The sequence below is a fragment of the Carassius auratus genome, chromosome 27 (assembly GCF_003368295.1).
Source record: "Carassius auratus strain Wakin chromosome 27, ASM336829v1, whole genome shotgun sequence".
NCBI lineage: Eukaryota > Metazoa > Chordata > Actinopteri > Cypriniformes > Cyprinidae > Carassius > Carassius auratus.
In genome coordinates, this window is record NC_039269.1 from 4,480,825 (window position 1) to 4,498,713 (window position 17,889).

Below are 17,889 nucleotides of genomic sequence, written 5' to 3' on the forward strand. Positions count from 1 at the left end.
ACCACAACTAACAACCAACCATTGAGATTAACAAGAAATGTTTCTTGAGCACCAAATTAGCAACAGTAAAAAAAAAAAAAAAAAAAATTCTTACCGTCCCTAAACTTTTGAATGGTAGTATAACTGCTCTAGTAAATGTATATCTAGATGGGGGTAATACATACATTGGGTCTGTTTCCTCCTGGTCCAATAGGGTTCATCATCGTGTAGATATTTTCACTGGAGTTTGTAGAGTCTAGATGACAAGAGAGCAGAAAGTTTGCTTCTAAGACCAGTACAACTTCACCAAAAATAAGAGACCAGGCATATATGGATGACCAATGCTTTAGCAGCACACTGGATCAATACAGAACACGGGCAACCATAATGAATGTGTTTCTTTAATGATTTATGGCTTGTGTGAGCGTGAGAGCGAGAGAGAGGGAGACACCTCTCACACCTATAATCACAAACACATGCATGCCGACTGGAATTACATTAACAAAGTGGGAGGGGTGGAGCTGATCACATGTTTTGTTTTCCTGCCAGAGGAAATGCAGGTAACCTTGCAGTGATATTGGCTGCTGGGTAGGGAAGGAGGGAGGAGGGTGTTAAATAGGGTGTTTGTGAAGTGCTGAGCATCTTTCTTTCCTGGAGAGACACGAACTGTTTCCGGCTGTGCCGATTATAGAGGCGAGGTGAGAGCGAGTGTGTGAATGCTATGCAAAAGGGGAAGTGACAGAACAGATCTACCGTACCTCCTGGGCTTGGCATTATGGGAGTTCCTGGTGGACCGCCTCCTCCTGGAGGACCCTGAGGGAGGAAACACGCACACAAACCCGTGCTTAGCTTCTCGGTGTGTAAGAGTACCTGCCGTACTATCAGAGAACTACCAGAGGAGCAGTTTTTAAACAAAGACACACCAGGCTCAGGGGAGCCATTAAGCTGCTTTGACTAATGTGCAGATATTTTACTTTTAAGAGAGGCAATGCTAGCGGCAAAACTAAGCAGGATAGTAATTGCTCAAGTAAAATCAATACATTTAGAAACTTTAATATCTGCTTAGTTATGCTTTTAGTTTCTAAAAGGAACGACTAAATTTTGCAGTTTTACTCTGAGCTAAAGACGACGAGGCAAAAAGCTAAAAAAAAACATGCCTGGCACACACTTTTGAGGAGGTTTTTGATTGGGACACTGATGCTGAAAGTCAAGTCCACCCTTGAGAGCATGTTACCATAAACTCTGATCCATGAATGAAATAACATTACAGTGTTAAACTACAGTCAATATTTTGGAAAGGCTTCATTTCCTTTAAGAGTAGCTTAAAATAATGCTGAAATAGCTATTTGTTAACATTAACCAATACACTGCATGACCCATCATCAAAAATGAAAGTGGTTTTAGGGCAAGTTGATGAAATATTATGCAGATGGCTTTTGAAATTGTTTCTGTTTTTCATGCATTAAGACAATTAATATATACGGCAGAAAGCAAACTAAAGTTTGGTACTTACCACGTAGTTGCCTGGAGACGAGGAGGAGTATGCTATCTGTCGACCCAAACAAAAGAATAATACGTTTACTTGGATGACAGTGAAACTACACCACTTAATAATACTATGAAGATGATAATCTTTCATATATAATCTGAAACCATTTCTGTATCATGGTGCAACTGTATCATAAGTTTGTATGGTCTACCAATTTTGTCTGCAGCCACAAAACTACATGCAGACAACAGTGTGTGTATGAACGTACCGAGTTAGCATTTGGGTTTGGCCACGGGCCACGTCCTCCAGGACCCCTGTAAGGTGAAGGGAGAGCCAGAAAGATAGAAATACAGAAAAGAGACAGAAGGAAGTTACCAAACATGATTTAACAGGATTAAACACATGGGGAAAGGGAGTGTTTTCATGTTGAAGGACTCACATGTTCATTCCGGGCATGCCTGGACCACCTAGAGAGTTGGGAGGAGGCCTCATACCACCATAGTTCTACAACAGACAACACAAACATTTCAACAATTGTTTTTAATGGGACCATTCAAACCTGGAATCCAGTATAAACCTTTATCACTGTGCTTATAAATAAATAAATTACTTAATTAAATATAATTATAATTGCATATGCAAGAATTATATTATTTACTAATATATGTATTACAACAAATAATGTAAATATATATATATTTTTTTAATTAAAATGAACAAAACCTTTTCAAAAAATTATAATGGTATATGTTATAATTATATACAAGTATATTTATTAAAATTATTAAAACACACCACACACAAACACACACACAATATATATATATATAGATATATATATATATGAAAACTATTATATATATATATTTAACATATTATATACAAATGTATTATTAAGTATATAAATGTATAAATAAATAAATAAATAATATATGTATTAAAATAAACAAATAAATAATTACACCTTGAACTGAACAGATGTGTTGTCTTGGCATTATTTTGTGCTATTGAAAGGATAGTACACCCAAAAATTACAATTCTTTTACTCACCCTCATGTCGTTCCAAACCTGTATGAGTTGCTTTCTTATGTTGAACAAAAAAGAAGATATTCTGAAAAATGCTGGTTATCAAACAGTTGGTGGTTCCCATTGACTTCCAAATTATTTCTTTCCCTACTCAGGAAGTCGATGGGGACCAACAACTGTTTGTTTTTGTTTTTATTTCTTCAAAATATCTTATTTTGTGTTCAACATAAGAAAGACACTTACACAGGTTTGGAACGACATGAGGGTGAGTAAATGAAGACAGAATTTTCATTTTGGGGTGAATTATTCCTTCAAGTTTTTTTTTGTTCTGCTGTGGGGCTGAAAATGCAGCAACTACACACTGCAGGAATCCCTGCCCTTCATCCACTGTTGTCCGCAGCGGTGGGGATCCAACCAAACAGGTTGGGATGCGGTTGACACTATGCTAACGAAGTTCTGCTCAGGCAGACGGCGGGCCACCTGTCTGGCTGCCTGTGGGTGGAGGGCAAAGTGTGACAGAGGCTTTCAGGCCTGAGGCTGCTTCTTTCTAACCCGAGCTTTTGTTCTGCGATCTACCCAATTTGTCGAACAGATGCTGCACCAGCTGCCGATTTGTGCTGCACCTCGCTTGCCAAGAACGAGAAGGACAGAGAGAGAGATAGAGAAGCAGGGAGAGCTCTGCTCTCAGAACAGGTGACTTAAAGAGGAGTAACAGGGTTCCAGTCCTGTGACACGTGACTTGGGGTGACCACCAGAGGATAAACAAGTAGAAAACGGGCAAGAATATGTGTCTACCTGAGGGCCCATGCCACCCATCCCCCTGGGAGGATTCATTCTCATCGGACCGCCCATATTAGGATGTCCTATAAAAATATTAGATAAGAGTTATTACACAGCCAATACTGCGTCCTTCATCATTTGTTATGAAGTTTTGGACCGAGATGTTACCTTGTGGTCTGGTTGGGTCCAAACTGTTTGGCAGGAGCGGTTGTGATCCTGGAACTCCTACAGGAGGCTGAGGAGGACATAAATGAAGGAAGGTCAGAGAAATACATGGGATGTGTTTTATTGAAAATGCGCATCATGTTTACAATGGAGATGAGGAACAAATGGAAACAAACGGGAGCAATGGAACAAATTCCTTTTGTCCTTTATTTTCAGTGGAAGTCATTTGGTAGGAAAATATTAATTCCATAACCTTTTACACAACATGCCTTGAAAATCTTTACACATAATATCAAGTATTGCTTTATTACTTTGGTGATAACAACGACTTTATATTAGAACACCAGAGACCAGAAATATCACAAGCTGGCTTTGATGTAACAGTCAGAAATGATTTACATTTATAATGAATACAATAAATGTAAATAGAATGCAAAAGAAAATCTGTTTACACACATACAACACATGATTTGCAAATAAAATTATTTTAGATTAGCATTTTGAGGCATCATAGGCATGTATGAACGTCACTCAAATCTCAGTTTCTAGCAAATAAAATATTTTAGAGCCATGCATAACAACAACAACAACAAAAAATTAATCAGAAATGAAATTCTTTGAACTTTATTAAAATTCGTTCCAAACCTGTGTACGTTACTTTCTAATGTTGAAAACAGAAGATATTTTAAAGAATTTTGAAGAACAAAACATCCATAGCAGAATGAAATAGGAAGTAATACTATAGAAGTCAATGGGGAATGCAAAATATCTTCTTTTATGGTTCAATATAAGAAAGAAACTCATACAAGTTTGAAACAACATAATGTGAGCAAATGGTGACAAAATTTTAATTTTGGGGTGTACTATCCCTTTAAGAGTGTGTAAAAATGGAAGAACTATTTGTATGCAATTTCAACACGACAGTATGATGTTCCCTCTACCTGATTTGGCATGCGAAGAGATGGCCGGGGTCCACCAGGGTACCGTGGAGACATAAAAGGCTAAAACGAAGAAGAAGAAGAAGAAGAGAAAAAAAGACTTCATTAGCAACATGTTGCCCAATTTAAGAAGAAAGCGAGAGCATTGTAAAGACCAGAATGAATGAGTGCAGCAGGCCAGGCTATAGCAGATGGAATGGACAGACAGAGGCACGGAGAGCACAAGCCAAAGCAAAACGAGATCAAATATATACATTTGACATCTCTCCTATCTGTCCGTCAACACAGACTGCTCCCATTCCGCCTTTTAAACGTGCACACACATACACTACTCTTGTGGTGTTTCGACGAACACACAGGAGAGCATCAGGAAAGTCAGACCTCGAGCGGCTGCACTTAGACGCTTCTCAAGTGAAAGTCTGGTCAGGAAGGAAAGTGACCACAACATCCCAAACGAGGGCAGTACCGTGCCTGCGTCCTGACATACAAACCATTAGAGCCATGTGGCTGCGTGTCTAGAGACGAAACCCGATGCCACTTCTGTGGTCAAGGCCTGTGGGAAGCTCCCCGAGAGACTCTCGCCAACTTTTAGGGCTCTGTTGCAACATGTTGGCAATGAACGGATGAGGGATAGACCATATGGGTGTGTGTGTGTGTGTGTGTGTGTGCATGTGTTTTTACAGCTAATTGTAGTGTTTTTACCATTGTAGGAAGATGTTGTACAACCATAGCACTCTAATATGCAGCATGTGTGCTTTTTCCTGGGGAAAGGAAACGGAAGTGCCTTTGCGAGTTGATATGTGTAGGCTTCGCTGTGTTTTGTGAACGCACATCGTTTTGGTTTCTGCACAGTCAGTGTGTGTTTGTGAGGGCGCTGTGTGGCGGGAGGCTCTACAATATTAATGTGCTATTGATGGGGGGTGGGGTGAGGGCCATCTCCAAGAACAAGGAGGAGACTGAATTATTTATCCTATTCGCAGGGAGTCGACGTATACAGGATACTTCACACTCCCAGGATAGAGAAAACAGAGGGAGGAAGAAAGAAAAAAGAAAGAGAAGACAAAGGAGGGATGGACCTTAGGGCATACGCCCAAAGAACACAAGGCCATCAGTCTTAATGTAATTTTCACTACCATATGTTTTCCAGATTTGGCTAAATGAGAGACACAAGAGTACAACCTATTGAATTATAAATTATATATATAAATAATTTTTCTTTCATCATCATTAACATTACAAACCTCTATGACTTTCTTTTTCTGTGCTTCACAAAAGGAGATATTCTGAATACTGTGCTGGCTGCTCCTTTCCATACAATTTTAATGAATGGGGAGCCAAGCTTTCAAGCTCAAAAAAGGGCGAGAGTAAAGACATGAATGCATATTAATAATTAATAATAACAGTAAAGGCAATAATGTTACAAAACTTTAATTTTGGACTGAAATATCCCTCTAAATATGGAATCATCCATGATTAAAGTCCATAGGATGGTCAGGTAAAACTCTGCAACTAGTTCTAGGGATCTGTTTCTATGTCTGTGTAAAGAAAGAGGAATTATAAATAACCATGTCATTCTTCACATCGTTCTTCTTGTTCAAATGAGTTGCAGCCAGTGTCACAAACAGTTTTCATGTGTGCAAGTGTGACTGTATGTGTACGGAGTGTGCGAGCAAGGACACGGTGTGTATGTGTGTGTGAGGGTTGCTGTGTGTCTTACCTGGCCGTGTGGTCCCATCATGGGGTTGCTGGTATTGTGTGGGGGTGGCTGTGCGTGTGGTGACGGCTGCGAGCCGGGAGGCCCCTTTAAGAGAGAAGAGGGAGATGAGAGAAGCACAGACGGCCTTCCAGTGAGGCCAGCTGCTGCCGAAGCCTTTGCACAAACACACACGACACAAACTCACTCACTCTCATTCGCTAAGTACTAAATACTGCTGAGGAAATCCAAAGCTAGTGTGTGGAGTTCAATGAATAATGGAATAGTTTTATGAGAATCAAACAACCGTTAATGCAAGCAGAAAGTTCTCGACAAACCATGGCAAAATTCCACAGATTAACTTCAGTGTTTAAGATTAAGAAGTGAGTCTGCAAATTCATATTTTAGGCTAAAAAAGTTATAATACCGACCATACAAGCTCAACAGCACCGAGGGACATTGAACAATCATAACCGAAAATCCGAACCACTACAAATATGGATGTACTAATTTCTAAACACTGATAACTAGATCATTATTTTCTGATATATTTTACTCTAAATGTTTTAATATAGATGCTAAAAAATATTTTGTAAAGCATAAAGTAAAATATAACAATAGAAATTAAATAAAAAAATAAATTCACTAAAAATATAAGATGCAAAAAAATTAAAGAATTTAAGAATCACATTATAATGTAAATATGAAAAATGCAAAATTCAAAATTGAACAATACTACTAAATCAAATAAAAGACTGCATTAGGTTTACAAAAAAAAATGTACAGAAGTTTTTATAAAGAAAAACAAAAAATGCACCCACTCATATCTTTTTAGCAAACGCCCTTGTACTATGATGACAAGTTTTGCGTGAGCAAAGGCCACACACATTTTCTTCAAAACATGTCAAATTAGTTTAGAAGGCATCGCTGATCGTGTACATTACGTGCTGCAGAAATATTTCCACGAAATGTGTCACATTAAACCCATTAAACCCTTTACTCCATATAACTTGTGCACAGAGCTTCCATTAGTGTTCATTAATGATCAACAGGCCATTGAGCTTGAGTCCTAAATGGTTCTGTAAGGAACATGAGACTATATGACTAATAACTAACAAACAAAGGATCTTTGCTCCTCTCCCTCCCTGCACAACAAGCTTGAATGCGAAACATACAGGATTATGGATCCTGTGCATCTATATTAGTGTCCCTACAGAAGTGTTCATCCAATCACGGTCACACTGCAGTCTTTGCCTCATTGGGGAAAGATCTCAAAACAGCGATATATAAAAATCACTTCCAACACCTTTGAGAAGATAATAACCTGCCACTTACTGGCATGGCTATCAATAGAGAGCCCTTCAATCTCCATTCTCAGATCCTAAAGGGGCAGTTAGTTTGACAGTATTCATACACACTGAATGACCGCCGCAAGACAGCTGCAATAGTTCTTCTCAACCACTCGGAGGCAGTGGTAACAAAGCAACAGAAGTGCAACAATATTTAATTGTGAAAGTCTTCACTGTTTGACTACATAGTAAACACATGCATACATTTCCATGCTAAACATATTGATCGTCTCTGAAGTTCAGTGACTAAACAAAAGAAGAAGAAAATCTTGTGAGGGAGGCAGCAGAAGAGGCTGTTCCAGTGGTTTTTTCAGCGCCCCCGTCGAGTCGGTGTATGTGGCCGTGACCCGCACTTATTAACGCCTCTTGACCTGTGGCCAGAGCTCAGACCCCAGACAAGCCCTCCCGCTGGTTCCAGAGCAGCTGAGGAAACCATCCATCCAGCACGACCGGAAATCTCCTCGCTGATGATGAGAACTGCCACACAGACCGCAGCTGCAGAACAACACATCTGCCCAGGGTGCAACACTGACCCACCCACGCCAACAAAAATAACACAACTGAAAGAGATACAGCACAGTCAGAGTCTGACAAGTGGCCTACAGCAGTTAGTAAAGATCCTCTGATACACAAATGCAGCTGGCCACTTTTTTCAGTAAAGATGTATTTTTTCTCTACTGTCTGTATGAATAAAAGTGGCCAAAGGGCACACAATATGCTAAATAATTAAAAGGAATAATGCATCCAAAAATTCTGTCATCATTTACTTATCTTCATGTCGATACAAATCTTTACGACTTACCTTCTTTTGCAGAATACAAAAGAAGATATTTTGAGGAATGTTGGTAACTAAACTTCTTCGGGCCCCATTGACTTCCTTTCTCATTTTTGTCCACACAATGGAGGTCACTGGGAACCTGAAACTATTTGGTTACCAACATTCTTCAAAATGTATTCTTATCTTCAAAGTATCTTCTTAAGGTCAATGTGTACTGAAACCGTTTGGTTACCAAAATTCTTTACAATATCTATTTATAGAAGTTAATGGGAAGAGAAAGTGTTAGTTACCAACATTCCTCAAATTATCTTCTTATAGAAGTCAATGGGAACCAAAATTGTTTGGTTACCAACATTCTTCAAAATATCTTATCTTAAAAAATCTCTGTCTAAAGTCAATGAGAACTAAATTGTTTGATCATCAACATTCTTCAGAATATCTTTATATAGATGTCAATGGGACCTGAAAATGTTTGGCAAGGAACATTCTTTCAAATATCTTCCTAACAAAGTCAATGTTGGTTATCAACATTTTTCAAAATCTCTACTTATAGAAGTTAATAGGAACAGAAAAGGTTGGTTACCAACATTGTTCAAAATATCTTCTTGTAGAAGTCAATGGGAAGAGAAAACTGTTGGTAACAAAATATCTTCTTAAAGTCAATAGGAACCAAAATTGTTTGGTTACCAACATTCTTCAAAATATCTTCTTATAGATGTCAATGAAACTTGAAACTGTTTGGTTTTCAACATTCTTCAAAATATCTTTTACGGAAGTCAACATGAATGAAAACTTCTGTTCCTCAGAAGAAAAGTAAGTCTTACAGGTCTGGAATGACATGAGGGTTAGTAAATATTTATTATTATTTTTTAAATTTTGGGGTGGACTAACCCCTTAAGCATTGCTAGGTCGATTTAAATGCATGGGACAATATTTAGTGATACTAGCAGCCTGTTTATAAACACATGCATGAATTATGTGCACCGATAAACACTTACAGATAAGGTAAAGACTTTATGAGCTGGTTTTTGGGAGATTTTTCTTTCAGATTCAGCCATGACCTGTCTCTGACCTCCCTGTGAGAGAGGATCACTGCGGGGTCTGGCATGAGAGCTGCTTCACTGACTGTCCCAGAAACCATGCTCTGAAACAACAGGAATACCTGAGCATGTGTGTGTGTGTGTATGAGAAAGAGAGAGAGAGTGTGTTTTCCCTGGCTCAGAGTGGGTCGAGGGAAGGATTAGAGGGTCTAGGGATGCTCAAGGCCTCTTTAACTCACAGTAGCAGCGAGGTCATGACTGTTCATTACACCTCATCACACACAGCAGTGGTAGCGCTCACTCTGCTGCTTGCCGTCTGCCTTTCTCAACTAAATAATCCTGGTCCTTCACTAACACCCATTCACTTCCACTACATCTGACTTCATATACAGTAAAAGCAGGGGTTTGTTGACCATATTGGCAAATATCAAAAATTTTCTATTATCCTGACTGGTGTGATTAGAAAGATATTGGAAGCAGACGATACCACAAGTTGTTCTTGAAAAAAAGAAAGAGTTTAATGTTTTTGAAACAGAAAAAAAAGCAATTTCAAAGCTGAATTTTCAGCCACAATTACTAAAGATTTCAGTATCACATGATCCTTCAGAAATCATTCTAATATGCTGATTTGGTGCTCAAGAAACATTTATTTTTATCAATGTTAAAAACAGCTGCTTTTTTTCCAGTTGAAAGCATTTATTTGAAAAAATAGTTTCTAACATTATAAAAATGTCTTCAGCTGAATTTAATTCCTGCTAAGTAAAAGTATACAGTTCTTTGAAAACAAAGATTTTGAATGAATGTTCAATAAATCAAAAAAGCTTGAAAGCATTTTTAATACTTATAGACTTCAAATTTACATTGTACACACCATTTTACTTTAAAAATGGTAAATAACTAAAAAATATGGTTAAAAATTTATCAGCAGTATGAACTAACATTTCTATATTGTTCATCTCTCTTAAACAGATGAATGAACCGAAACCCACACAGTCTTGGTCTCTCAATGATGTGGTAGAAACTAATCTCAGGTGCAGCAATCACACACACACACACACACACACTCAAACACGCCAGAACACCTCACACCTCTTCTCTCTCTCTCCCTCAGCGCCGAGCTGATATAAATAGCACTCCTCTGCTTCTCCAAAAGATCTCCTCCGCATCTCTCCCTCCTTCTCCTCAAACCTTTACCCCATTATTTCTCTCCCAACCATTCCCTTCCCATACAGCGGAGATTCCAGACAGCGTCTCCTCCCTCGGCTCTGCCTTATCACTAACACTGCCAAATGCCAGACCTGTCCATCACTGAGAAAACACTCCACCACCGCTGCATCATGGGAAGGGCTGTGGATGTGTACAAGCATGTTTAATTATGAGGCTACGTGTGTCTGTGCATGTATGCAAGCGGTGGTGAGGTTTCATGTAAACACACAGAACTGGAAATAAAAAAAGCTCTTGACAAGTAGAGGAAATTTTGATGAAAAACTGATGTCTGAGCACTTTATAATTAATATCACCATTACCAGTGCTCATAATGAAGATTAGAGAGCCACTAATAATTAGCCATGCACCAATATTCAAACACTGGCTGTCACCAATAAGTTGTTCATTATTTTCATCTTAAGGCCGATAGCATATGAATGGCTAATATTAAAATTCTACAAAAATTCTATACAAATATATACAATATTTTGTCAAATAAGCTATAAATAAAAACATGTCTTAATAAAAGCATAAATAAATGCTAATGTTTGTTCTTTTTAAGCAACAAAACATTGTAATGTACAGTGTGAAAATTCATTTTCATTTTGAGATTTGCTAAAGATTATTATTAATGTTTTTAAAGATAAACTTTAGGTTAGAAGATGACAGCAAAGGAAAACTAAACATAACAATAAGATAAATCACCATTCACCATTGATGTATGAGTCAAAATCAGCCAAACCCATTAAATAATATATATATATATATATATATATATATATATATATATATATATATATATATATATATATATATATATATATATATATATATATATATATATAAAGAAAAAAAGAAAACTCAAGTGGCTTGAGAAGTATATTTAATCTGGCGGACAATGAAACGAGCAGATAAATGAGAATGAAGGGAGGGACCATATGTAACAGAATATCATAAAGACTTGGGTTATTTTGACATGTGCCAACAAGTAACCACCTAGCAACCAATAAAAACACTCAGAACTCCTTAGCAACTGCAAAGCAACGCCATAGCTTAACGGCAGCAATATTTCCACAGGAGAGCATCACTCGCATTTTCATCTGAACAAATCAAATCTAGTTTAACTTCAACGTTGCTGTATAGACATTCCTGATAAAGAAGACCGATCCGTTTCCACTTAAAATGGCTAAAGAAACTGATCAGAGAGAGAAAATTGTAAATGTCCACATCGCATTTCACAAGTATAAACACCTTCATGAACACAACACGGCCTGCATTATGGAATGAAGAAAGCTGCAAGCAGATGGATAGAGGTATGAGAAAGAAAGAGGAGAAAGCTTAGCAAGGAAGAAAGAAATACAACAAAAGATTTTAAAGAGGCACAAAGTCATTCAGAAGCACATGAAGAGTGAAAATCCCATTCATTCATTTTTTTCTCTCTCTTAGAGCCACAGTTAAATGTTTTGTAACAGTTAATTGGTAATCAGCAGCAACTGTTTCCATCGATTCATTATGGGAGTCGTATAACCCAAACATCAAAACTCCAGATATTAGCTGTTTGGTAACTATTGGGATCTCAATAACTTGAGATGGGAAGTGTGATACAGCTACTTTCCACTATCACTCAATGCTCTGAGCCTCCATCTTACTGGTGAGGAATAATACTGTGTGGAAAAGACAGAAGTTCAGAATGATCTTACACCGACAGCAGAGCTCCAGGCTGCTGTCAAGCTGCCCACAGCCACAGACAGACCCACCAGCACCCCACGCGCACACAGAACAAGAGAGAGAGTGAATGAATGAATGAATGAATGAACGAATGTGGAGCAGGTGTGACATGGTGATGAATGGAAAAGAAGGTAAGGAAAAGAATGAAACCAGCTGTGCTTACCTGAAAGAAACCAGGGGGCATGGGTCCACCTGGCATGCCGTCGTTGGGGGGCATGTTGCCCATCACGGGGCTGGGGGCTGCTGCTGCACTCTGGGAAACAGACAGAACAAGTACAGATATTAGACAACCCTGATACAATACTAATATTACACCAATGCTACTTTGATTTCGATGGGACATGATTTATAGTTAAAGTGCATTGTTTGGTTCAATAGCAATATGGCATCAAAACACAGGTTTTTCAAAACCTGATGCTGATTTTTGGGTTATCATGAGTGTTATGCAGTACAATTACTTGTCTCCATCATGTCCTCATATATTGTTGAAAAATTTTAAAAGCCAAATTTGTAATGATAAAAATCATATTAGTTAATTTTTTATAAAAAAAAAATCTCAATTTTTTTACATATTTTTATATTCCATACAACATTAAAAACTGCCATTTATATTATTTCTTTTTATTTTCTGTTCCAAATTTTTTTAACAAAAACATGGAACGAGAATTTTGTTTTAATTTGTAAATGAAATTAAAGCGATTCATTTATTTTCATGTCTTATCATTTTGCTTTGATATAATAATACTTGTAGTTTAATTCATTAAAAATGAATTATTCTCAATACTAATATACAGTAGTGCTGTCAAACAATTAATCTTGATTAATCACATCCAAAAAAAGGGTTTTGTTTAGATAATGTGTGTTAACGGTGTATATTTATTATGAACACTGTTGGGAACGTTACTTTAAAAAAAGTAATTGGTTATAGTTACTCACTACTTGTTCCAAAAAGTAACTGAGTTAGTAACTGAATTACTCCATAATAGAAGTAACTCGTTACCAGGGAAAGTAACTATTTGCGTTACTGTTTTAAAAAAAAAGTTGCTATATGTCAAAGAATTTGTATTTTTTTTTTGCAGTTTCACAAGTCAGTTGAAATGAGTAGAAAAGACAGGTGTTCGTACATAACTTTCAATATTTATTGCACGTCAACAGACAGCAAGAGTTTTATCCTGCACTTCAAGTATTATCTTTGTAAGATAAGTGTTTTTTGGCCACTAGCTTTGTAGATGCATGTGTCGTTGTGAGATGCTTCATTAAATTAGAGTTGCTTACAACGGATGTCGACAAAGTCTTCGCTCATGGACATAATATACACATTACATGCACGTTCTTGCCTTTGACCACAATGAATTTGAAGTAGTGCTTATATCTCCACCTTGAAAATGCCAACTTTTCATCGGATTGCTCCTAACTCGCCATCTCTGCTGCTGCTGCGAATCTGTTTAGCCGTTGCGTGTGTGAGGCGCCACTGGTGCGTGTGCTGGCATGTGCGTAAAAACACTGGCTCTGATTGGCTACCATGAAACACATGACTCTGCCTTAGCCAATCATAATCGCTTATCTCGTTATTAACCCACCTCCTTTGAGCCGGGGGTGCGTTCGGATTGTACAGTTTATGTAATAAACGCCGTTACCCAGTAATGGTAACGGCGTTATAACGACAGGAAAAGTAATTGATTAGATTACCCCGTTACTGAAAAAATAACGTCGTTACATAACGCCGTTTTTTTAAACGGGGTTTATTCCAAACACTGATAATGAATATGTATATCTATATATACATTAATGTATATAGTTACGAAAAATATGAACGCACTAATACATATAGATTACTTTATAGATTTTATATGGAATATATACATGTTTTATGGAATATAGAAAAGTTATATTTCAAATATATTCAGCTATTTTAATTGTCAATTCATCAAAAAATCCTATCAAAGAAAATTTGCACAAAGCTTAAAATTCTGTTTTCCCATCATAGCAATACATGCGATTTTAAAATATATTTATTAAAAGCTTACAGAACAGAAAACAGAAACGTTGTTTCAAATTGTAATAATATTTACTGGATTTGTCAATCAAGTAAATGCTTTTAGGACAATGTTATTGACCCATGACACTAATAAAACAATCGAATATGGCAGGAGAAGAAATAAATCAACGGTCTCAAGAGATACATGCTTTAACAACAGTCGAGCAGACACAATACAACTCAAACTATAAAGAAAGAGAACAGCAGAATTTGCTATTGCAGTTTGTGTAATCACAGCAAACAAAGCTTTTAAGCTGTACAACTTCGCTACACGGCTCTAAAACAGAGCAGAATGCCAAGTATCAGTGTGCATTTACACAAGTGAAATCACTCTCGGTAAACCCGCACATTCAGCTCAAAGAGTGTTAACACGAGACGTTTATTTGCATCAGAAAAACGCCTGCACTACAGCTCGGCTCTTGTGTATCTGTGTACATACTTGCCCTGGTAAAAGGGGCATATAACAAGCAAACAGAGCGAGAGGAGCCTCAAGTGGAATCTCCTGAGCTAGTGGAACACTTAGAGACTGGGGCCCCTTTCCTCCGTTGGCCCCGTTCCCTCTTTCAAACCTCTTTAACAGTCTGCTGCTGCTGGGGGCTTGTGTGCGCTTGCCAGTCTGCCCTGTTCTACCGGAGAGAGAGAAGATGGAAGGAGACGAGGTGCATTGTGCGCGTCGGTGTATGTGTGAGTGAAAATGAGAGAAAAAGAGACTAAACAAGGAGGGAATGGGGGGAAGATAAAGAAAAAATAAGAGAAAGAGAGGGAAGATTAAAGAGCAAGAGCTGGCAGTCGGCTCACACACTCCCTCCCCCTGCTGAAACTCAAACCTCTCTACAGCCACTGTACAAACAGCTACCTCTGACCTCAAACACATACATTCATACACAAACTCACAAAGTCTCTCTCACACACGCATGACCCTTGGGGTCAGTGGGCGGAGCCTATAGAGAACTACTCCTCCCATTCACTCCTGAAACACAAACACTGGGGAAGGCTTATATATGGAATACTCAAAGATTTTGATGCTGATATTAAAGGAAGCAACATTTTAACATGCTTTTTATCTGGCAATTACGTTTCCTACCACACTTTTACAATCCCTCATTTGTTGTGCATCACGCAATTATGATGTTGTCAGATAATAACTTTAAGTGGCAAAACAGCTTTGAAAGTTGATAAGTTTGATTCATTTCTATGAAGCAGTTCAAATAATTCTAATTAAACTGGCCATTTAAATGAATCAAACTGAATCGATTCAAAACTATGATTCAGTGATTAAATTGCATCACGACTCAGATGTTAACAGAAGTCCCTGCAATACATTAAATATTGAAAACGATTTTACTTCCATTGTAATGATTTTAATGTGCTGTTAGACTAGTTTCACAATTACTCTTTGCCTTGTTTCTCAAAAACATGACAGTGCTAAGACAGTAATTCAATTGAAATTGAAAAAAAAAATGCTAGCTTATTATATTTGGCAAGATAAATTCATTTCTGTGAATTACTTCAACCTGGCATTTTAAATGAATTAAACACTATGATTCACTATGATTTGTTTGCATCTTTCAATAACGTTTCAATTAACGTTAAGTTGAATGAAATGAAAATTCACTCCAACTTCTGGTGAAACGACAGTCTTTCTTTGGTAAATTATGTCAGACATCTCCTATTATTTAGTTCACTTAAACTCCATTCCTTTCTTACAAACGACTACAAGCTCACATTCAGGTCTCCCTCCATCCAAGAATAACCTATGAACTAAACCAAGGCCCACTAATAACTCTATATAACTGGATGTACATCACAAAAAAAGAAAAAAAAAAAAACACCAGTTGCTACTTTCATCAAATTCTGACATTTAAATTCAATTGCAAAAAGCAAAATTAGATTTGACAATTTAAAATTGTATCTGTAAATCTGTTCAAACTGTTCTTTTTAATTCAAACTATGATTTGTTTGCATCATCACTCAAATGTCAACAGAAGTCAGCAGAAAAGTGTCACACTTTCCGTATAATAAAATGTTATTAAAAAAATAAAAATAAAACATAATATCTATATTATTATACACAAGCATACATACAATTAAATAAAATTACACATTTTAAATAAAAAAAAAATTATTGTGAGTAAGGAGAGTTGACTTTTTTTAGCTGTATTTTACCTATAAAGTACACATTTCTGAAAATATATAGCAATCATAAAGAACTCAAAAAAAAAAAACATTGACAAAAGGTTGAAAAACATGAAGATATAATCTTCTCAGCTTATTTTGTCTGGCTGTTATACACAAAAACACACTTAGACGGCAGACACGAAGGAAGACTAAGGTAGAGTTTGCATTTGTAGACACACATTGTGATATTGGCGGCTGGTACTGATTCAGTACTCAGGGGAGGTGAGTGTCTGTGAACAGGGTCTGGTTCCCTGTTTCACCATGAGATCTGTGGCTCTTATAGAGCTGTTATACAGCATCACCCTCTGTGCCACACACACACACACACTTGGTCCCCCCTCGGCAGCCCAACCAATCCCAGCTAACACAGCAGCACAGGGGGCGTGTGGTGAACCGTAACCCGGGGCGACCAGAGAGTATTAGTGCTCAGCCGCTCTTTTTTTACGAGGAGAGAAAGAGAGAGACTGCGGTGGCTAGATATAGCTTCATACACACACATGCTTAAACACACAAAGAGCTGTGTGTACTGCGGACAGAGGGGAGCGACACCAGAACTGCAGTATGTGTGCGCGTGTTTGTGTGTGTATATGTGTGTGTGTGTGAGTAAACCCAGTCCTGCGAGTAAGATGCGGCTCTGTTCAGGTGCATAAAGAGAGAGTGAGGAAGAGGGGGAGAAAGAGGCCTCCTTCGCCTTGTTGCCATGACAACTCCGACCTCAGCACTCCCTCTACAGTGCCATTAAAACCCTCAGGCCGTCAATCATCTGCCAGTAGGGAGAGCATGTGCATGTGTGTGTGTGTGTGTGTGTGTGTGTGTGTGCATGCATGTGAGAAGGGAGGGACTAAGCTTTTCAGCGCTCGTCTCGTTTCTCACTGATTACTGCCATCATCTCATCAAGCCATTAAACAGCAGCTCATTTCAGTATACACACCTCTACACCAGCCACTAAATAACAGTACTCATGTAAACATAAACATACACACACAACAAGCTCTCTCGGGTATTACGCTTCAGCACGGTACTCAATACCCACTGCACAAGTAAACAAACACTCCAGCATGTTTGCATAAACGCTTGGGGTTTACATCTCAACACCAGTTGCAAAACTAATATTCGCCAACCAGTACTTGACAAAAGAGACACAGGTCTCCGATAAAAAAAAAAAAAATTACCATGGTAAGAGTATCATATGGAAATAGCATGGTATAGTAAAATAACTACAAAATATATATTAAATAGATTAAATAAAGATATATATATATTGATATAAATACAAATATATATAGTGCCGTCAACGATTAATCGTATCCAAAATAAAAAAAGTTGTTTACATGTGTGTACTGTATATTATATATATATATATATATATATATATATATATATATATATATATATATTTATAGATATAATGTTTTTTTTTTTTGACTTAAGGGGCCCTATTTTAACGATCTAAACACAAAGTGTAAAGCGTACGGCGCAGTTGTACTCAGGGCATGTCCAAA

At 37.6% G+C, this 17,889-nt stretch overlaps 1 protein-coding gene across 2 annotated transcripts in view; it reads right to left on the reverse strand.

Moving 5' to 3' along the window:
- The window catches only part of LOC113045135 (single-stranded DNA-binding protein 3), a 56,046-nt gene that overhangs the window by 2,295 nt on the left and 35,862 nt on the right, over positions 1 to 17,889 (reverse strand). The window contains exons 5-14 of one of the 2 annotated variants that reach the window (XM_026205319.1): positions 12,335 to 12,424; positions 6,095 to 6,178; positions 4,381 to 4,440; positions 3,443 to 3,509; positions 3,290 to 3,357; positions 1,908 to 1,972; positions 1,737 to 1,782; positions 1,493 to 1,528; positions 738 to 792; positions 165 to 235 (exon numbers count right to left, since the gene is read on the reverse strand). In XM_026205319.1, the coding sequence (XP_026061104.1) occupies positions 165 to 235; positions 738 to 792; positions 1,493 to 1,528; positions 1,737 to 1,782; positions 1,908 to 1,972; positions 3,290 to 3,357; positions 3,443 to 3,509; positions 4,381 to 4,440; positions 6,095 to 6,178; positions 12,335 to 12,424 (642 nt within the window). The remainder of the gene's footprint in view (positions 1 to 164; positions 236 to 737; positions 793 to 1,492; positions 1,529 to 1,736; positions 1,783 to 1,907; positions 1,973 to 3,289; positions 3,358 to 3,442; positions 3,510 to 4,380; positions 4,441 to 6,094; positions 6,179 to 12,334; positions 12,425 to 17,889) is intronic. The other variant, XM_026205320.1, reaches the window with a different exon arrangement.